General features: G+C 48.2%; 1 protein-coding gene across 1 annotated transcript in view; it reads right to left on the minus strand.

Annotated features, from left to right (window-relative positions):
• Window positions 1-22678, minus strand: part of PLXNA4 (plexin A4) — a 481515-nt gene that overhangs the window by 157783 nt on the left and 301054 nt on the right. Inside the window, exon 4 of the mRNA XM_070788177.1 lies at window positions 10380-10511. Coding sequence (XP_070644278.1) covers window positions 10380-10511 — 132 coding nt within the window. The remainder of the gene's footprint in view (window positions 1-10379; window positions 10512-22678) is intronic.

Raw genomic sequence — 22678 nt, forward strand, 5'->3', positions numbered from 1 at the left:
AGTGCTCGTGGTAAAGTGAATTTTGTGGTCAAAGGAGTCTGGGAGACACGACGTCCTAAATTTGCCAGCGCTCCCCTAGCTTGGAGATTTAGCACGCTGATGCTCTAAGAAATGCTACAGTCAAGATATCCGCTTACTCATTGCTGTTTAGTTATTAAGTCATGTCCAACTCTTTTGTGATGTCATGGGTTGTATAGCCCACCAGGCTTCTCTGTCCATGGGATTTCCCAGGCAAGAATACTCCAAATGCATTAGACCAAAGAAGGCTTGTTTTTATTTTTTAATATCCTGTAAAACTTTGGCTGAGGATGAAATTTGGGGAACCCTGGACCAGCTGATGTGTAAAGTGGCACCGAGGCAGGGACATGCGGGAGAACCTGTGTGTGTGTCACACTTCACGTGTGTACTGCTAGTCTCCTGAGACTCCCTTGTCTTAACGAGAGTGAGCGTTTATCGCCAAGTCATGTGGACTAAAGGGGGCTGCAGGGAAGTAGGATTTCCCTTGAGGGGTCTCTCCTCCTACCCTGAGGGACCCACAGATGTGAGTGGTGACCCCCTTCCAAGGTGAGATCTCAAGGGAGCGAGCTGTGCACGAATGGGCCACTACTGCAGCCTCAGTGCCTTGGACTCAGGCTAGGAGCCAGAGCTGACGTGGGAAGTGTGGCCCCTGGACGCTGCCTTGGTCTTCTCTCTGCCATTTTAGGCACCAAAAAATGGGCCTCACAGGTCTTGGAGAAGACAAGAATGAGTGTATGAATGAGGGAAGTAAAAACATTATAGGTGGAACTTATTTCAATAAAATATAGGCACGCTTCTAATAATAAAGATGAAAGCTAAGAGTTGTTGAGCCCTAGTTAAGTGCCAGGCCCTGTACAAAGAGTTATATATATTATCTAATTTATTCATTGTAACCACTCAGTCAGTGGGCACTAGCCCATCCCTGTGTTACTGCTGAGAAAAATGAAATACCCAGAGGTTAAATAATTTGCTCAAAGTAATATAGGTAGAACGTGGCAGAGCCAAGACCAGAAATCAGGACTGGTGGTTCTGCCTCATGCTGTGGACACCCTCAAGTTACCCAGAAGGTACTAGAATGCCTTCCACACCAGCACTGAACCCTGTCTGAGGACGAAATACCTATTTCTCTACTCCATTGTTTTGCACAACTTTCTTTAAATATCCAGACAGTCTCTTCCTCAACCATCATACATTCCCATGAAACGACTGCATCGTCTCTGAGTCAGTTTCAAATTCATGTCTCCATTGTCTCCATGTAATACTTGAAAGGCAATTACAAGACAGATCAGATATAATTCTACTATTTGTAATTTCTACTTTTATACCTATATTGTGTTTAGCAAAGTCATGTGACACCACTAATGCCAACTAGTCCTCTCGAACAATGGCACAAATTAACACACGTCTATTTACTTTCGAAAACTTCTCATCAATATTCAAACTGAGCACACAACTCACTTAAGGATCTAGTATTTCTCTTTTTCTGCAGAACTTCAAGCACAACTCAGATCAGTTCTCACTGCACTTAACCACTTCCATTCAGACACCATCCATGAAGGAAGGGGAGAGGGGTGGGATTGTGGGAGATGGTTTCTGTCTGCACCCACCCTGGGTTAGGGGATGGGGTACCTGTGGAGTTGAGGCTTTCTTGGGACACATACCCTGAGCTCTGTCTGTAGATCAGAGTCCTCGCAATACCCACCTAAGCTGCAAGGAGAGTGTGCCCTTCGGGCTAATATCCACCTTCTCCAGGACCCCAAATGCACAGGGCTTCCGAGGTGGTGCTAGTGGTAAAGAACTCACCTGCCAATGCAGGAGACATAAGAGGTGCAGGTTTGATCCCTGTGTCAGGAAGATCCCCTGGAGGAGGGCATGGCAACCCACTCCAGTGATTTTGCCTGGAGAATCCCATGGACAGAGGAGCCTGGTGGGCTACAGTCCACGGGGTCACAAAGAGCTGGATATGACTGAAGCGACTTAGCACAAACGCTGTGGTTCTAGGGCAACCCCAGCAGTTGGACCCCTTTCTTTTCAGCACCCTGTAGGCTGGAGTTTGTACTCATCTCACTCCCACAGAGCTTCCAGAACATCTTTTGCTCTGCTTTTCTCTATTCTGCACAGTGCCTGGCCCTGCACTGTGCATACAGTAGGCACTCAATAAACACACATGGGGAGATACCTGAAAGGTGGCAGAGATGCAGCCCCTGGCCCTGTCTGCCCATACTGTGGAGTCTCCGCACGTGCTGCTGAGTGGGATGTTACAGGTCGTTGCCTTTACGACAGCACTTCAAGTGCCCTGAAATAACGAAGACCCTGGTACCGAGCGGAGAGAGGATCTGATTGTCAGACCAAGTGCTGCAGACAGATGCTGAGTGGAGTTCAGGATCAGAGGGCTGCCGGGCGTTCGCCTAATCACCTGGCCCTCAGGTTTCCTGTCTTTCCTCCCACTCCGCCCCCTCTCTGCCCACCTCTGCCCTCCCTTTAGTACTAGCTCTTCTTTAGTTTGGGGCACAGAGAAGGAGAACAAACCATTTTCCTGTCTGCTTTACAGGTCCTGACAGGTGAGGAGCCAGAAGCTATTCAGATGTCCAGTCTGTGATGATGTCAAGTTCTGTGGGGCTGGACTCAAACTAAATGCCTTCCCTGGGCTTCCCAGGTGGCACTAGTGGTAAAGAACCTGCCTGCCAGTGCAGGAGACATAAGAAGTAAGGGTTCAATCCCTGGGTCGGGAAGATCCCCTGGAGGAGAAAATGGCTACCCACTCCAGTATTCTTACCTGGAGAATCCCATGGACAGAGAAGCCTGGCAGGCTACAGTCCATGGGGCCACAAAGAGTCATATACAGCTGAAGTGACTTGGCATGCATGTACAAGCAGAAGCAGCTATGAAGATAACCCCGCCAAGCCCCCTCTGCAGGTATGCAGCTGTCTGATTGGGATGGGAGACCCCAGGCCCCCAGGCCTCAGTCTCCTGGTGCTAACAGATGTGAAGAGGGGGTGCTCAGGCTTTTCTGGGGGATTCTAAAAGGTATTGGGGGGTGCCCAGAGATTGTAGGGGGGCTGGTGGCTGAAGGTGAACTAGCTTTTAGCCACCAAAGGTTAAGTGGTTTGTCTGGGTGTTCCTAAGAGTATTAGTAATAATAGTAATAACAATAGTGATATCACCCACGCCCGACACTTTACGTGTATTACCTTTAGTCCTGAAAGCTGGTTATTATCATTTGTGCTTTCTGCATGAAGACACTGAAGCATAAACTCTGCTTGAGTGACTTGCTCCGGGGAGCAGAGCAGATGAGCTCTGAGGGTCAGGGTGAAGCCCCATCTACACGGCCTATTCCTTATTGTCCCAGTGTCTCTATCTTGCACACATTTCTGCTTGCCAGTCACCCCCATGATCGTCTAACAGATGCCAGGCCACCGTCATTCTTTTCCTCTCACGGAGGCTGCTGAATTCGACCCTATTCAGATGTTAGAGGGTTTTACACTTTCTATGAGTGTCCCCCTCAGGTGCAAGTCTGTTGGAAAAGGAGTGTGGGGTTAGGGTGCTTTGCTGCCCACTCCCCTTATGGGGTGTCCTGGCTGTATCTAGAACTCTGTGTACCCCCAGGATGTTCTAGAATAGAAAGGGGCTCTTGTCCCAGTGTGCACTGGACTGGGAGAATAAACCAAGGGCCCTTCTTCACGTGGCGGTGGGGGGGTTCTGAGTTCTTTTATTTTTATTTGTTTATTTATTTGGCTGCCCCAGGTCTTAGCTGCAGCATGCGACATCTTTAGTTATGGCATGTGGGATCTAGTTCGAACCCAAGGCTCTTGCATTGGGAGAGCAAAGTCTTAGTCACTGGACCGCCAGAGAAGTCCTGGTTCTGAGTTCTCATCATCACCCGCAGCGTCCCAATCACCTCACCCCACCCCAGCAAGCCTTTTCAATTTCAAAAGCTTGTTATGGTGGCCAAGGATTGGGATACAGAACTGTCCTGCTGGGAAGACTAGGAGATGAAAAGGACTCTCGCCCCCTTCGAGAGCTCCACGGTCCTCGTTGGAAGGGGGGTCTGGAGCAGACCTTGCAGTAGGAGCTGAGCTGTGTTCTAACTTGGCTCCTCTGCCAACCTGCTGTGTGACTCTAAATAAGCCATTTACCTCTCTGGGCTTCAGTCTGCTCATGACACAGAAGCAAAGGCAGCAGGAGAGAGCTGGGCCTGAGAAGCCTTGAGGCCTTATGGCCCAATGGAGAATTCAGCTACCAGCACCGGAGTGTCGAACCTGGAACAGGAAGTCATCTCCCCTGCCCAGGTCCCTCCCAGGGAGTGGTTCTGCCATGTTTTCAAAATTAATGAATCAATTGATTTGGGGCTGATTTTGGGTTTTCGTTGGTATGCGCAAGCTTTCTCTAGTTGCTGTGAGCTGGGGCTACTCTCCAGTTGCAGTGCATGGGCTTGTCATTGCAATGGCTTCTCTTATGGCTGAACATGGGTCCTAGGGCAGGTGGGCTTCAGTAGCTGTGGTGCACAGGCTTAGTTTTCCCATGGCATGTGGGATCTTCCTGGACCAAGGATTGAACCCGTATCTTCTGCATTAGCAGGAGAACTCTTAACCACAGGACCACCAGGGAAGTCCAGGTTCTGCCTTTATTAGAAGGAAGGGAGAAGTGAAACATCTCAGTCATGCTGCCCAGGATCCTTTGGGAACAGCTCCAAACAAGTGGGAAGGCTTTCACCTGAGTGAAACTGGGGGAAACAGGGCAACAGCTCTTCTCTTTTTGCGAATGCCTGCGGTGGCTCACGGGCAGTCGCTTGCTCTCAGGCCTGCACTTCAAGCCCCTTCTCCCAGGAGCTATTGGGAACAGCCCTGCCTGGGTGCTGGGAGCAAATGTCAGCCATCCAAATGCAAACTGGAGCAGACAGCTCGGCCCTGCGGGACGGGAGGAATGACCTGTGCCTGGGGACCCAGCACCAGGGAGGGAAATCATTCTTACAGGAGCCATCACCCTGGACCCCAGGACTGCACTTGTAAGAGACCAAGGTCCATGGACCTCTGAGCTTGTCAGACTTCATGTCGGCTAGTCTCAGAACATCCCGGGAGGCAGGTGGGGGCAGGGAGGGAAACTGAGGCACAGAGGGGCAATAATGGTGTCCTTATCGCACAGAGGGTCCTTGGCAGGAGCACAACCCAGAGAGGGTGCAAGTCCCAAGGGGCGTGAGCCTTGAACCCCAGTATCACTTTCCCCTGAACTGAGCTTCCTTTTGAAACTCACAACCTGGTACAAATCATTTACAAAGCATCCTTTCCCCGAAGCCCTCTCTCCCACCACGCGTTCTTCACCATCTCTCCATTTCACAATCTCAGGCAGAGAGCTTGAACAGAAATACAGAAAACACAGAAGGGGACAGGGGTCCTCCACAGGCCCCTTCACTTTGATGTCTTTGCTCTCTGGGAAGCCTTCTCTGATCACTGTGCTTTTTAAATTTCAAGACTTTCACCCTGACCAGTCCTCCCGAATTCCCTTATCCTGCTCCATGGCATGTATGACCTGATAATCTACTATAGGACTTTTTAGCAGGTTGATTCTTCTTGACTGTTTCCTCTTGCTGAAACCACAAGCTCCTAAAGTCAAGGATATTTACGCTTCTTCACTTTTGAATCCCCAGTGCTTGAGCTCGTGCTCAGCACGTAGGAGTTGCCTAGTTGAGTGAATCTGTTGAGTGAACGAATGAATCAGGCCTGGGTGATTCATCACAAAGCAAGACGGCCTTCGCTGCTTCCCTACCGGCTTATGATGGAGCCAAGTGGACCGGATTACGGTGGACCCCTGCCTGGCCCTGCTTTCCTAGGTAACTCTGACCACAGGTGGACCCACCTCCTCAGCTCCTGCAGGCATCCGTATCCTGGCCCGTATCCTAGTACAGCTAGGACTAGAGTGCCACTGGCTTATGAGAGGGACAGGCTGTGATGTCCCCAGGCACCTGAAGCTGACCCACTGTCAACAGGAGTCAGTAAAACAAAGAGCTCCGTGAGAGACAGCTTGGCCCAAACACAATTGAAAGTGTATCTCATGAGCAGAAACATGTGTTCAAGGCCCCCGGCTCTCAGGCAGGGGAGAGATGGAGTGTGGCTGGCAGGGATGCTGAAATTTACTGAGAAATCTGCCACTTGCTCTGAGGCTATCAAGGAAGACACTTTCCTGGTGGGGATAATAGCTGCTTCTCCTCCCCGTAGGGGGTCGCTCCAGGGTACCTGAGGACAGCCACCAGCTCTGCCGCCTCGTCTCTTCGTGCGTCTGCCTCACTGACACTTGTTCTCACTTCCCTCCCCATCAGTTTGGCAGGTTTTTATCGCACTGGTTTCGGTGTATATAGACGTTCCCTGGGGAGTGCAGCAGTTGCAGTACACATACCATATACAGTCACGCAGACTGATGGAGACACACAGAGTCAGACACAGGGGAAGGTGTGTGTATGCACACACACACACACCCTAGGGAGATACCCAGAGTCATGCAGAAGAAAGGAAAGGGACAGACGCATGATATAGCCCAGCAGGAGACAGGCAGACCTTGACAAAATGACGCTGATACCTAGCAGGGCGCACTCAGCCACTCCCAGAAAGTACACATGGAAGGCGGCCCTTGCTGGACAAGAAACAAAGCGGAACTCAGCTATCCATAACAACAGAAACAGTATCCGGCTATGGAATTATTCAGCTTGCAAATAACTGTAATAGTAGCTCCATTACTCTCTTCACTTGGGAAATTCCAAAGATTGTGGTAATTCTGTACCATAAATAGGGTGGAGACCAAGTATGTTTTTCTTATTTTAAATCACAGTATCACAATTAGGAATATTATGTATGACTAGCACATGAGAGGAGAAGGCAATGGCACCCCTCACTCCAGTACTTTTGCCTAGAAAATCCCATGGACGGAGGAGCCTGGTAGGCTGCAGTCCAAGGGGTTGCGAGGAGTCGGGCATGACTGAGTGACTTGACTTTCACTTTTCACTTTCATGCGTTGGAGAAGGAAATGGCAACCCACTCCAGTGTTCTTGCCTGGAGAATCCCAGGGACGGGGAAGCCTGGTGGGCTGCCGTCTATGGGGTCACACAGAGTCGGACACGACTGAAGCGACTTAGCAGCAGCAGCAGCACATGAGATGTATGATATTATTACTTAAGAGATAAAGTAGGCTATTTAAGTTTAACCAGCAAGTTTATATAAGAGAAAACACAAAGAAAAAAATAGTTCAAAACAGGGCAAAAGTCATGGCAGTAATAAATGGGACTGAAGTTTGCTGGTGGTGAGGGGGGTGTTTCCTTTATCCAAAGTGTAGTCTTTTCATTAATTACCTAAGTTCAAACTTAGGAATTAAGATAAGCAATAAATCATTTGTATCAGTCCTTCTCTTTTCTAACTCTGGCTCAGTGAAGACACTGGGGGTTCATTCATTCATTCATCAGAATAAAGGGTTTAAAGTTGAGGTTTAGACGGATGAAAAAGACAAAGAACTGTCCTCCATCTGCTGACAGTCTAGTAGGAGGGAAAAATCAAAGTCATCATTTTGAGCTGTTACTTCTATGCCTGTTTTCTGGATGTTCTTTTTTTTTTTTTTTTTTTTAATCATAAATGGATATTGAATTTTGTCCAAAACTTTCTCTGCATCTATTGAGATGATCATATGGCTTTAGCTTTCAATTCGTTAAAGTAATTATCCTTCAACTAAAAATAGATAAATAAGAAAGTCATCACGACTCAGTTGGAGAAGAGCTACCATAGAGGTGTAAACCCCGGGTCAGGAACAACTCAGTGGAGAATGTGGCAAAAAAGCTAAGCTTTAAGGGACAATAGAATATTAGCCAGATGAGAAACTGAAGCACATTTTAGGAGAGCCGACATCAGTGTCATCAGCCCATACCCTGAGCCTGTAGTCCTGGCCTGCAAAGTGTTCCAATCCTTCATGACTCACTCACTTGATGCCCTGGGGCCTGCTATATCTCCAGCTACATGTATTTACCAGGCTGCTCCTGTCCCGTCAGAGCCGCAGGTTGTGGGTTCTTGATTTGCTTTCCACTAGGACTGGATCCCTGCTCAGAGGCCTGCCTTGACCTTGACCTGTGCTCCACCCTTCATAGATAACCCAGAACCTTGATGCCTGACTCCACACGCAGCCAGTTCCACACACTCCTGGTGCAATGTCATAAGAATAAGAGCCTCTACTTATCGAGTCCTTACTCTGCCAGGCTTGATTCATGCTGATTACATGCATTACATCATTTGATCCATGGAACCACACTACTGGATTTTATCATTACCTCCATGAGCCAGCTGAGAACAAGGAAGCTTACAAAGCTTAACAGCTCCTGAGATCAGAGTTAGCAAATGGCAGGACCACGGTTTATGATCAGATATCCTGAAAACAAGGCCTGGTTATTTACCCGTCTTGCTACCTTACCACTCCCCACTGAGAATCTGTAACCCCAGTGGATTGTTGGCCCAGATATCAGGGCTTTGGAGCTATGATTTGGGTGGCAGCCACCCCTTCTCCATGAAAAGCAGCGCCATGATGGATGAAGGCCTTGACTCCATCTACTCCTGCCTTCTTCCCAAAGTGCCCATAATCCAGCGCTCCCAGCAGGCCTTTCGGGTCAAGCCTGAATGGGTGCTGACCACTAACTGTGCCCTCAGGGAAGCAGGACAGCTGAGGTCAAGAAACTTAAATCCCAAGGCACCTATCAGAGGGGGCTCCACACAGCTTTTGTATTTTCTTCTTTGGAAGTCTTTAAGTCTCAGGTTCAGAAACCTTGGCTTTCAGGTCATGTAAGAAATCCTGAAGCATTCAACACCTGTAGAGGTCTTGGGTCTTCTCTGAAGAATTCATTCCACAGAGGAAAGCTACTTCCTCTCAGCATCCAGGGCCTTGGAGGTATGCAGGGAGGGAGAGTGTAGGCCCCACCAGAAGGGAATAAGGAATGAAAGCAAAGGAGCAGCTTCATACAGGTCCTGACTCCTGGGATAAAAGGCTCCCCGCTCAGCCCCACCTCAGGCCATTCCCCGGCCATGGCAGCCTCAACCAGGACACCACAATGAGTCCCACTGTGGCTGAATAGGGGGGTCTCACACCCCGGGAAGATGTCATCGAGCTCTGGGGGAGGCTGGAGCTGCTGTGGGCTCCCAAGGCATAATGCACAAGCCCTGTGGGTGGCATAATGTGGTATTTATCTCCCCCACTCTGCAGAGAGGGAACAATCTAGACTCTGTCAGCAAGGTCCTCTGGGGAGTCCAGGCCTCGCTAATGAAGATGAATAAGACGAGGAATCTGCCTTGGCTGCTTGGAGCTAATGTATACATATTCATGGGCTGGGAGGACAGCTCCCAGGATGACCCATCCTCCAGAGAGGCAATGGAGGTAGGGCCGTGCAAAGCCACACTTGGGATGGGGCATTTCTTGCAGGGTGGAACACTCTGTGAATTAGGGTACCACAGGACATACCCTTAAGTGGACCAGATTTCCAAAGGAAAATTGATTCCTCTGCCTGCTGCAAACTTATGAGCCCTGATCTACACTCAGGGACCCCTGAAGAACTGAGTTCTCAGCTGAGTTCCAGAAGTAACTCCAGCTTTGCCATTTCCTACTCCACCTCAGCTAATAGCCATCCCCACACCGTATTTGTTCTGCCTGGCATGGCCGCATGGAATTTGCTGGAGGTTTCATGTTAGAGTTCTTGCTGCTGTTGTTCAATCACCCAGTCATGTCTGACTCTTTGCGACCCCACGGACTGCAGCATGCCAGGCCTCCCTGTCCCTCACCATCTCCCAGAGTTTGCCCAAGTTCATGTCTGTTGCATCGGTGATGCCACGCATCTTATCACACAAAGGCTCAGGACACATGCCACAGCATCTCGTTTCACACACATGGACCTTTTCAGAATCTCCATCCATCTGACTCTTTCATGATCTGCCCACAACTATTTTTGGGGGGGTGACAAATCCTTGCCCACCATAGAACTCCAGGGTCCGTGACAGTGACTTTGGCAGCAGATTATACAGTGTGTAGGAAAACCTAGACCAGAAACTTGAGCATCCGTACCGTGTTTCTTCAAAAGAGGGCAAGTGTTGGCCCTGCCCCTATACACACCATCACTCTGAACTCAGTAGATTTGTCTCTGACTCACGGATATTTTGATATGTGAACCATTTCATTCCCTGTTTTGGTGCACTCAGCCTCCATCCCCAGGCAGCAGAACAGAAAGGATACACACTGAGCCCAATAAATCAAACCCCCTCTCTGCCGCCAGCCTCCTGTAGGTTTCCACGGAGCCACAGGCTAGTCTTTAGCGGCAAGATGAATTTCTGGCAGAGCGCAGAGAGCCTTACCTGCCTTTCTGACATGATGTAGAGCTGCTCGCGGTCCTTGGAGAAGGCCATGTCCCGGAGCACGGGGCCGGGCTCCACCACCTGCACCGTCTCATACTGCAGGGCGTTGCCCCTGGGCCCGTCTACCCGGATCTGTGGAGGAGAGGAAGAAGAGAGTTCAGATGTGAGTTCAGATCCTGAGCCGCCGTATGTCCAGCCTCAGCCGGAGCTTCCCTCCCCATGGGCAAGGGACGGGCGGTGAGCCCAGTGAAGGGAAGTGAAAGTCGCTCAGTTGTGTCCGACTCTTTGTGATCCCATGGACTCATCCAGTGGAATTCTCCAGACCAGAATACTGGACTGGGTAGCTTTTCCCTTCTCCAGGGGCTCTTCCCAACCCAGGGATCAAACCCAGGTCTCCCGCATTGCAGGCGGAGTCTTTACCAACTAAACTATCAGGAAAGACAAAAGAGCGGCGCATGCCCAGCAGGAGCCTCTCGTGGGGAATGGCCGAGACGCCGAGACGCGGTGGAGAGAGTGGGGGGCAGGGGGAGGCGAAATCAGGCTGCACTCGGAACCTGATGTCTTCTCTCTGGCTCACTATGCCTAGGCTCACAACTTTGACGCCTTGCTTGTGTATCTTTGGACAAGAGGGTGGGGCTGATATGGGGGAAGAGGAATCTGGGGATGAGGCAAATGGGAAAACTGATGCTGCTTCAGATCACAGCATCATCCTACAACAGAAAGGCAGTATCATTAGCTACATTTGTTAGCAGAATAAATCTGGATGTAAAGATATGGGCTGATTCTTTGAAACTGGCAGCCAGGATCACTGCTGCCCTTCGAGGAGAAGCCAGAACCCCCCAAAATTCACACCAGGTGGACTTGTTCTGTCTATGAACCCACTGGCTTATGCTTCAGATTCTGGAATACATGTAGGGTCCCCAAATACCCTAGAGTTTCTATTTATGTCCCCAGTGAAGGGCATGTGGGCATTCCAGGAAAATGTGTTTTGGGCATGAGTCATTCTCAGTCTTCCAAGAACACTTAACAGACTAGGTCATCTCTGGGCCATCTAACAGTCCTTCCTAGAACTGTTGGAACAATGTGAAGACCATGAGGAAAGACTTTTGTCCACATTCCCCAAGGCTGAGGACTAGTCTAGAAAAGATAGGACTTTCCCAATGCCACCCACTCCCTGATTCAAGGTGCTGGCCCAGGTCTTCAGGATCATCACCAGTCTGGGCTCACAGATTTGCCATGACTATTGATGAGCACTAATATTTCCATCCACATAAGTTGGGATCAAACATTACCATCCATGTAAGAATGTAGGAAGTGAGGAGAATGCCAGAGGTAGATGGGGAGAAGCGATAGCTAGATCACCAAACTTGATCAGTTGCCATTTGTACAAGTCTCTATAAGATAATGCGGTGTAATTTTAGAAATTTCAATAACAAACTAGAGAAACTAGAGAAACAAATTAGAGAAAAAATATAATATTCCAAATTATTAGAAAATTATTCCAAAAATAATATTCCCATTATATATTCATTTTTAATTTTAATAGGTAATTCTTAACCTTTTATGAGCTCAAGGAGAATGGCAGAGCTATTCAGAGGAATTAAGTTACAGAAAGAACACCATATTAATACCATCTGATAACATCAATTCATCCAAAAGTGTGCTGTCTCTCCTTTCTGTTAAATTCACTGAACTCTGACACCAGGGTGGTGTGTGACATATGTATTTGATTTGGGGTTTGTGCTAGCCTTTTTGCTTGTCTTCCTCTTAAGCACAATTTTTCAGCCCTTCCTAGACATCAGGTACTGGGAGATGATTTTACACATGATTCCTTATTGATATAATCTTCTCAAGAGCTTTTTTGTCCTGGCTTGCATGGCCCCTCCAGGATCCATTCCAACCTCTCTCACCTTTTAGGTGGGACTGGACCCACCCCCTGCTTCCTGGGCTGGTCTTTGATGGGCAGAAACAAATTGGTTTAATCTCACTCTCTGGCCACAGTGGTGGAGAGAAAGCAGACCCAAACCATTCAACACTTGCAATTAGAGTGAAGCAAGGACTATGTCTTGTGACAGGGGGAGAAAGCACCTCCCCTCACCCTTCATAAGATCAGGTAGCTCCCAGAACTATTGGCAACCCTCTTGTTATAAGAAGAGGGTAGGGGGCTGGAGCCAGGGAAGGTCAGGGACAGAGATGAAAAGCATTGGTTTTTGGTGATGTCCCTGAGCCACTGAATCAAAATAGCCCCAAAGGCTATCATGTGTCCAGGCCTTTCTAGCTACTCAGGATATTTCCTTAATTAAAGTAACACAAAGGTTTTCTGCAATATCTAATGATATGTTCTGATAGAATAGATGGGGAAAATGGGACACAGCGCATTAAATAACTGCCCTGAGCTATCAAATCTGACAAATGAATGAGGATCCAGTCTGACCCAGGAATCCGTATTTTTCCTACCACTCCGGTTACATGAGGGACACTGTTCCTTGATGAGGTTCACGTTTACTTTCTGGGGATACCACCAAAGGCAGGGGCCTCCGGTATGTACAAATTCCAGAGGCTTTCATCAGTTATTCCCAATTCTGAAGCTAAAACACTTGTGCTTGACAGATATTTATTTTTAAAATGAAGAAATGAATGAAGTTCAAACTCTTCTTTGCAGATTTCCCATTAAGCTCAGGACAACAACAAGAATGGAAAAAAAAAAAAAAAAAAACTGGTGAAGGAATTAAGAAGAGACATGCTTAGCTGTTAAAATCCAAATGCCTGGGAATCCAGTAGCCCTCCTCCTTCTGTCCCCACCCCCAAGCCACCAAATGTCCACCCCAAGCAGGTCTTTCCTTAATCTGAATGAAATGGGAGCTCATGCAAAACCAATTGGGATTACCACCCAAGTCTGACTGTGCGGTGATGGCCTTGGCCTCCAGCCCAGCCAGGCTGCCTCCCCAGCTGTGAATCACCCTTGGAGCAGCAGCACAAGAGTGATCCTGTGCAGCCTGGCTGGTCTCCAGGCCCTTAAGGCTGCCAGCAGGAGCAGGCACCCCTCGGGGATGCTGGCAGAAAGGAGTCCCCTCCGGTGCCCTGTGTTGTGATCCCCGAGGGAAATTGGATTCAGTGCCTAAGTGACTGTCTTTATCATTTGGCTCCACCTTCCCTGCTCTTTAGGATGAGGTGATGGGCTGGATGTGGACATCAGAAGAAACTAGGAGAACTGGGCAGGGACAGAGGTGTGGACCAGGGAGCACTAATGCGGCCAGTTTTTCCCGGCCTGGAGAGGCAAGGCATGGGGCAATGGGACCCACCTTGCCCACTCCTCCAGGGCAGGAAATCAGTAATTGAAAAGGTGGTTATTCCCTGCACATCAACCCACCCAATCCATACTACTTGTTTCAGGAAACAGAAAGGAAAGCATCCATTCAATCTGTCTGCTGAAAGAGTCTCACACAAGACATGGATAACAGGAGTTTGTGATGGGATGTGCTGAATGATGGACAATTTGATGGACAGCCATCAAATTAAGTAGGCTGGACTAGCTGCTGGCTCTTGGGCAACAAGAACTGCTAGCAACTTAGTGGCTCCTATGTGTCAGGCATGATGGAAGGCATTCTACATGTATTTATCTTCTCATTTAAACCTCACGGCTCCATGAAGCCTTAATATTATTCCATTTACAGGAATAATAAGGCACAGAGAGGTTTTAATACCTTGTTCATGGTCACACATCTAGTGATCAGCGTGGTCTGGACCCCTGCTGAAGTCTGACCAATTCCAGAGTCCACTCTTCAATGCACTTACATAGTATACCAACACAAGTTAAGCCAGGTCCTACTGGATCTATAAACCTGCGTCTCTTCTAGGAGTGAAAGTTGTTAATGATAAACAAGCATCACCCCAGGAGTGCTGGAGGAACCATGTCTATCTTCCACAGTCCTTTTGGGAAAGAATCATGCATATGAATGAAAAAGATGCTGTTGTAAATTTTCAAAATAACGATCCCTTATATTTTTGTTTTATACCTTGCTGAGAATGTTATTCTTAAATAACACTGTCTCATCTGATGGCTATACAATTTTTATGATGTTGACTGCCAGCATAATCATTCTCTTTTTATCAATGAAAAAACTGAGATGGGGGTTGTTTGGGGCCTTTTCTAAAATTCAGTGATAAACTAATGACAGTCAGGACTAGAACCCAGGTCTCCTGATTCCTAGCTCAGAACTTGCAGTTGAGCTATTTAGATTTTCCCTGAGCCTTTGACAAGGTTCCACATGAAAAGGTTTTAAAAATAATGAGTCTCCATGGGACTTTGGGCAGTTTGGCCATGGAGAGAGAACCAACGTAGAGATAGAAAAAGACACATTTCTGCGTGGAGAAGTGGGAACTGGGGCACTCTCCAAGCAGTAGTGTTGTGACTGGTCTTATTTACTATTTTTTATAAATGGTCTGGAGCAGGGAGCAGGAACATTTACAGCTGATGCTAAGCTCTTTGGAAAAGCCAGAAGGCCCATGATGGAACTGAGCTACAGAAAGACGGTGCCTCCTCTGTGGGAACTGAGGGTGGAGGAGGAGCTATAATTGAGCAAATAGACCTGGGTCGTCACATCTTACAGTGGCAGGGATCATGCTCGGTGTATCCAAGGCTGCAGCCCCAGTGCCTAGCACAGGACCCAAGGCACGACTGGTGCTCAGGAAGTAGTTACTGACAGGTATGGTGAGAGTATGGAAAAAGGAACCCTTGTACACTATTGGTAGTGTGTAAATTGGTATAGCCACTGAGGAAAACAGTAAGGTAGCTTCTCAAAAAATTAAAAACAGACCTGCCATTTGATCCAGCAATTCCACTCCTGGGTATATACCCAAAGGAAATAAAATCAGTATCTCAAAGAGATGTCTGCCCACCCATGTTCATTTCAGCATTGCTTCCAATAGCCAAGATATGGAAACAACCTAAATATCTATCAAGGGATGAATGGATAAAAAAATGTGATTATATACATGTAATTCAGCCTTAAAATATAAATTTGGCCATTTTTGACAACATCAGTGAAACTGGAGAACACTTATGCAAACTGAAATAAACACAGAAAGACAAAATATTGCACAGTCTTGCTTATATATGTGGGATCTAAAATAGTCAGACTCCTAGAAGAAGAGGGTAGAATGGTGGGAGGGGAAAACAGGGAGATGTTGGTCAAGGCATGCGCTTCCCAGGTGGTGCTGATCGTAAAGAACCCATCTGCTAGTGCAGGAGACAAAAGAGACTCAGGTTTGATCCCTGGATCAGGAAGATCCCCTGGAGGAGGGAATGGCTACCCACTGCAGTATTCTTGCCTGGAGAATCCCATGGACAGAGAAGCCTGGCAGGCTACAGTCCATAGAGTTTCAAATGATCAGACACAACTGAAGCAACTTAGCATGCACACATGTTGGTCAAGGGATATAAAGTTTCAATTATTAGATGAATAAGGTCTAGAGAGCTGATGTGCAACAAGGTGACTATAATAATAATACAATACTGCATACTTAAAATTCATGAAGAGGGTAGATATTTAGTGTTCTCATCATACACACACACACACACACATGAGGTGGCGGATATGTGAATTATCTGAATTGCAGTGATTCAGTTCAGTTCAGTCACTCAGTCGTGTCTGACTCTTTGTGACCCCATGAACCGCAGCAGGCCAGGCCTCCCTATCCATCACCAACTCCCACGGTCCACCCAAACCCATGTCCATTGAGTCGGTGATGCCATCCAACCATCTCATCCTGTTGTCCCCTTCTCCTCCTGCCCTCAATCTTTCCCAGGATCAGGGTCTTTTTAAATGAGTCAGCTCTTTGCATCAGGTAGCATTATTTCACAATATATGAATACATGAATCGAAACATCAAACTGTATACCCTAAATATATACAATATTAACTTGTCAATTGTACTCCACAGATGGATAAAGGGCTTTTCTGGTGGCTCAGCAATAAAGAATCTGCCTGCAATGCAGGAGACATGAGTTCCATCCCTGAGTCAGGAAGATCCCCTGGAGAAGGGAATGGTAGCCCACTCCAGTATTCTTGCCTGGGAAATCCCGTGGACAGAAGAGTCTGGCAGTCTACAGTCCATGGGGTCGCAAAGTCAGACATGACTTAGCAACTAAACAACAACAACAACAGGGATGGGAAAAGCAAGTAGTTACTAAATAACTGATCAACTCCCTCCAGGTAAAACAAGCCTCACTCTACCAATCAGAGGATGGACTCTGAGCTGATTAAGGCAAGATCACGGTAGGAAGCAGGATCGAAAAGGCAGAGCTTGGTTGTTACCATTTACTGCTCCCAGTACCCCACAGCAGCCAAAAAGTCCAACAGAATGACCGGCAGCTTTCACATGGGATTCCAGGGAAAAACAGGCAAACAGAAGCCATTCTCTGGACCAAGTTCTCCTAGATACAGAAAATCATGTCCAGTCCACCTCTGGTAAGTTAGAACAAACCAGACGTCTGAAACTTGGGGACAGCCTGGGAAAGATTCCCCCAGGCCACAAAGACACAGCTGAGATGAAAGGAGACACAGTGGCCGGTGGCTCCATCACTATAACAGGGGCCACCCTCAAGCTTGGGAGGGGACAGCTTAGAATAAACAAGATTTATTGTCTTACGCATTAGGACAAATAAAATGTATTCTGTTATACAGCACAGATGATACTTGCATATCAACCAGGCAGTGAGAAAGAATGAAAATAGACATTGATTTAAGGTAGAAAATATAAGGAAACCCCTCATGTCCATTTTGGTGTTTAGAAGATGTTATTCTCTGAGGCTGACACCAAGAAGGAGACTGCACCCTCACCCTGTGTGTTCCTTGACAGAGCGACAATCTACACTCACTCATCATCCAGCGTGCATTTATGGAATGTGCAGTGTATACTAGACTCCGAGCCAGTTTCTGGAGATCAGTGAGTGCCTGCCCTGCCCTCTGGGAATGTGCGTGTGTGTGTGTTCAGTCACTTAGTCATGTCTGACTCTTTGCAACACTATGGACTGTAGCCCACCAAGCTCCTCTGTCCATGGGATTCTCCGGGCAAGAACAGTGGACTGGGTTGCCATTTCCTCCTCCAGGGGATCTTCCCAACCCAGGGATGGAACTTGCGTCTCCTGCCCTGCAGGCTGATTCTTTACTGCAGAGCAACCAGAGAAGCCCACCCTCTGGGCTATTAGTCTTCTAATGGGTTCAGATTTCACAAGGATGAGGCCAAGCAGCAAATGCTATAGCAGAGAAGTGTTCGAAGGCCTCTTTTCCTTTGTCCCAGGAGATCTGGCCAACTGACCGGGCTGTAACCAGGAATTATCAGCCCAGCCCCAGTCGAGGCTCAAGGGAGCATGTGCATGTCACAGAATAACAGGGCCACCGCGTGGCACCACCAGCCATGAGAGTTTGACTAATACAACACTTAGTGGGTAATATCAGATTCATTCAAAGACCCACTTCAGAGCCGAAATCTCTTTGGTCAGTAGGAAGACGGATCTAAAGGAGCAAAATGAGTGGCACTAACAGATTTTACAAAGATACGCTGGCAGAGGGAGGCAAGAATGAACACATGAAAAAGGGGGAGACGGGGAAACTTTTGGCCAGCTTCATGAAGCCCTGTCCTGAGGAGACAGCACAGAGGTGTTCTCCAAGGCCTGAAGGGTGAGGTGTCACTTCAGGCCTCACCACAGGCCCAGTGGAAGGTCCTAGACAGCACGGGACAGCAGCAATAGACTGCTGGCCACAAATGCGGGCCACATGGGCAATTAAAAAGTTTCCAGCAGTGGTTACATTAAAAAATAAAAGTGTTCGTCACTCAGTCATGTCCGACGCTTTGTGACCTTATGGACTGTGACCCCTCCAGGCTCCTCTGTCCATGGGATTCTCCAGGCAAGAATATTGGAATGGGTTGCCATGCCCTCCGCCAGGGGATCTTCCTGGCCCAGGGATAGGACCTGGGCATCCTTCATTGCAGGCAGATTCTTGACCGTCTGAGCCACCACCAGGGAAGTCTCCCAAAATAAAAAGGTAAAATTAATTTTTTCAGAAAGTGTTCATTTTTACTGATTTCTCTGGCTGTGCCAGGTCTTAGTCGCAGCATGCAGGATCTTTGTGGCAGCGTGCACGATCTTTTCAGTTACAATGTGGGATCTTAGTTGTGGCACTGGTGGGGGGTGAGTCTGTTTTTTGTTTTTGTTTTTGTTTTTAGTTTTGGCATGTGGGGTCTTAGATGGAGCATGCAGGATCTAGTTCTTTGACCAGGGATCGAACCCAAGCCCCCTGGATTGGGAGCTCAGAGTCTTAACCACTGGACCACCAGGGAAATGCCCAAATTAATTTCAGTAATGTATGTTTTTACTAACCCACTGTGCCCCAAAATAGTATCCCTTGAACATGTCTAGAGTATAAACATTGTCAATGAAATATTTTACATGTGTTTTTCATGCCCCGTCTTTGAAATCTGATGTGTATTTCACACTGACAGGGGAACTCAGTTTGGACCAGCCACATTTCTGGTATACACAGGCCTCCTCACCAGTCCTTCGCAGCCGCTCGGTCTCCAGCCTAGGATTAATCTGCTTGGCCCCGCTTTCCCACCAGCCCATCCAGCAAGCAGCACCGCCACCTCTCCACCCCTGGCACGGTGGGCATCTACGTTGCCAGGCAGAACTGCTATTAAAACATCAGCAGGGTGGCCTCCGCAAAGGTCAGCCATCCGGGGAGCTCCTGGCAGCTGCTTGTTTGTTTATTGGAACATTATCTGGGCCGGGCTGTTTATTTACATCCATTGAAGAATTGAGCAATAAATATCGTCTCCTGGTAGCAGGCAGATGCTTGCATTAGAGCATTCTGGCTGCCGTCTTGCTTGAAATAATCTCCCTAATGAGCAAACAGTGCTATTCATCCTTAAAGATGCAGGCCACCCCAGGATTCCCCTTTCCTCTCTCCTCTCACATCCTCCCCAGACCTCCTGGTTAAGGTCTATGCCTGCCAGACCTCCCGATCAGGCCCAGGAATAAGGCAGCAAGGGTGGGGGTCTCACCTGGCAGGCAGGGATGTGAACTGAGGCTGGAGACGCAGGGTGGGAGCAGACTAAATCTAGAAACCAGTGTCCGGGACCCTCTGAATTCTCCACCTGGACCCCTGTGCCTCCAATACAGAGGCATGTGAACCCAGTCTCTGCTGCTCCCCTCAAGAGCCTCAAGACACGACTGCGGCTCTCCTGGGTGTCCTGGTCTCAACCTGTGTCCCACAGAGGCAGAAATAGAATAGCCGTGAGGATCCTCGGTGGGAAAAGAGCAGCCAGGATCTGCTTCTCTGGCACATACGGGGTTGTGGCGTCTCCCAGGAGGGAAAAATACTGAGGCTTTTGGATCTTACTTATGCGGTTTATTTTGTGGGTCCCCAGAGGCTGACAGCGCTGCAACCCTGGTCACTGTCACTCAGCCGCTTGCCACACAGACTGGAAAGCCGGTGAAAGGAGAACTGGGCACACGGCACAGCGCCCGCAGCAGGTGTGTGGCCGGTTTTGATCCTTGGTTGAATGAATGAGTGAACGGAGAAGCTCACTCTCAGCCCGAGCTGCCACACTGGGGACTTTTAGATGTGCAGACTCACTCACAGGCACAAACACACACACACCATCTCCATCCCTGAAGGTGAGGCTAGATCTCCACTCAAACACGGCCTCTAGAACTTTCCATGGGTCACTCTACGACAAAGTGATGGACGAGGAGGACCTGGAAGGGTGTCGTATGCCAGCAGGAAAAGAGACACAAGAACGAGGCGTGACTCTCTTAGAAACTTGCTGGTGGTGGGGTTACCTCTCCTTAGGGCAAGGGGCCTCTTTACAGTCTCCGCATCCCTGCGGAAGAGCTGCCTGGTTCTCAGGGCAGTGGCTGGGATGACCTCTAAGCTCCCGCCAGACTGCCAGGGGCTGCAAGCCTGTCCCCTGCCAAGGGCCGATCCCTTGGCCCCAAGTACTCACTGTTAATTCCTACAACCCGCAGCCAAGGACTTCTGCAACAAAACTCCACTCATACTCACTTGAATTGTCCCCGGTGCTTTCAAATTTTTTTCAGTGGCATGCCCATTAAAAAAAAATTTTTTTTTTTAAATTTATATTGGAGAATAGTTGATTTACAAGGCTGTGTTAGTTTCAGGTGCATGGCAAAGTGATTCAATTACACATATACATACAGCCATTCTTTTTCAGATTCTTTTCCCATAGAGGTTATTACAGAATATTGATGGAGTTCCCTGTGCCATACAGTAGTGCCCAGTGCTTTGAATTTAAAAATCAGAGCCTCTCCTTTTTTTCCTCTGGCCCTTCCAATCTCCTTCTCCTGCTCTACTTTCTCTTTTTTATCCACAGCACTTGTTACCATCTCACATGCTATATAATTTATTTCTTTATGATGATGATTATTTATCTCCCCGTAAACACCACAGAGCAGAAATCTTTATCTCTTGTGCTCACTGGTGTCTGCCAACCCCCTGAACCATGCCACATAGTAGGGGGGGGGGTCAATAAAAATCTGTTGAATAAATGGAAACATTCAAACTACTCATCAACATCTTCCTTTGTCCCCAGGATGCAGATTTCCTTCTTATCTTATGACAAGGGAACAGAACAGTTGCGGATGTTCGCACTGGAAGGTTCAGCAGCAGGGGAGAAGCTGGAATCATCCAACCCAGACCCAAGGGGCCAGCGATGCCCATTCCTCCAGCAAAGTGGACCGTGCCACACACCACAGGCTCACCTCCCTGCCTTGAATCCCAGGGCTTCGAATTCGAGCAGGGCCCCTGCTTCTGCATTCACCCTGCTTAAGCCGCCCCAGAATAGCACAGTGAGGGTGCTTTGTTTTGATTTCCTGATTCCAGCCAGGAGAAAGAGCTTGTAAAGGGAACTGCAAGAGGGTAAACAGTAATTAATTAGACAGGCTCTGCGCGCACATGAAGCCTGAACCGTGTTACAGAACACTGTTGGGACGACAGGTCCCTGTGGGTCTCCCGCTGAACACGCACAAAACTGAATGACGCTGTCCAGGTAGCCATTAGGACTTCTTGCCTGTATGGTCCACATCAGAGAAATCAGGGACAACGGTTTCCATCCCACCCCCACCCCCACCCTGCTTGGGGCATGACACAAAGAACATGATACAACTCCAGGAGACAAAGATGCTGATGAAATAAAAAATGAAAGACAGTACGGTTGATAAGAAGGAAATACCAGAAAAAAGTTCAAACCAGTATGTTTCAAATGCAAAATATTTAAAATCCACTTCTCTTGCGGCATCTTCCCAATCTTATTGGAGAGAATTGCGCACACAAGTTACTGGGTTGGAAACTTAGTGGGAGCCAGATTGTGACCTTAGAGTAGGCTGTACCTCCAAATCCTGAATGGCTTTTAGCTATGTGCCTCTAGCCCCAAAGGAGCATGGACGCATTACTCCCACTCCTGGAAAAACAAGCACCCGTGAAGAGACTGTTGATACATGCCTGCCACTCACTGCTGTGTGCTTTGCACAATCTGCTCGTTCTGTATTGCAGAAGACCAGCATCCCCTGGCTTCTGAGATGCTACGTGTAGGCAGAGAGTGAGAAGGTAAGCCCACGGGCAGACGGTGTGCATCCCAGCTCTGCGCTTGGGAACTGTGTGGCCTTAGACAACCTACCAAACTTTCCTGAGTTTGCTTTCCTCTTGGGAAAAAAAAAAAAAACAGAAATAATCATAACAATACTTGGTTGTTACTGTGGGAGTCTGATCATGTCCCAAGCATGCAAAATACTTAGCAGAGTGAGGGGGTGATGGTTATGTTTCAATAAATGTTCAGTAAGTTTCAATAATCTCATTGATTGCTAGGAAGCCAGTTTTAATGAATCTATCCCTGTGATCCCCACTCATCCCCAAGGGAAGCAGCAACCTTATGTGCTATAGAAAGAGAGGTTAGAGGATGTGGCCCCACAGAGTGGACTTTCAAATTCCAACAAGGTCACTTAAAGGAAGAGAGAAGAGGCCCCAGGGGTCAGCTGTGGACTATCTGAGCCAACCAGAAAATGGGCATCACCAGAGGAAACTAGGCCTGGAAGAGTCTGTGCCCATGATGGAGGGCTCAGACGGGCATCCCACCAATGTGGTCCAGAGACTGTCACACGATGCCTCAAGCCAGAGGAACTGTCCTGATGAGCCTGGTTCCACTCAGGCATGATTCAGAGAGCCAGCAACTTTATGGAGAAAGACGAAAGCAGCTTCATGCATACCATTTGGGCAAGCCCC

Source organism: Bos indicus, chromosome 4 (genome assembly GCF_029378745.1).
Source record: "Bos indicus isolate NIAB-ARS_2022 breed Sahiwal x Tharparkar chromosome 4, NIAB-ARS_B.indTharparkar_mat_pri_1.0, whole genome shotgun sequence".
Classification (NCBI taxonomy): Eukaryota; Metazoa; Chordata; class Mammalia; order Artiodactyla; family Bovidae; genus Bos; species Bos indicus.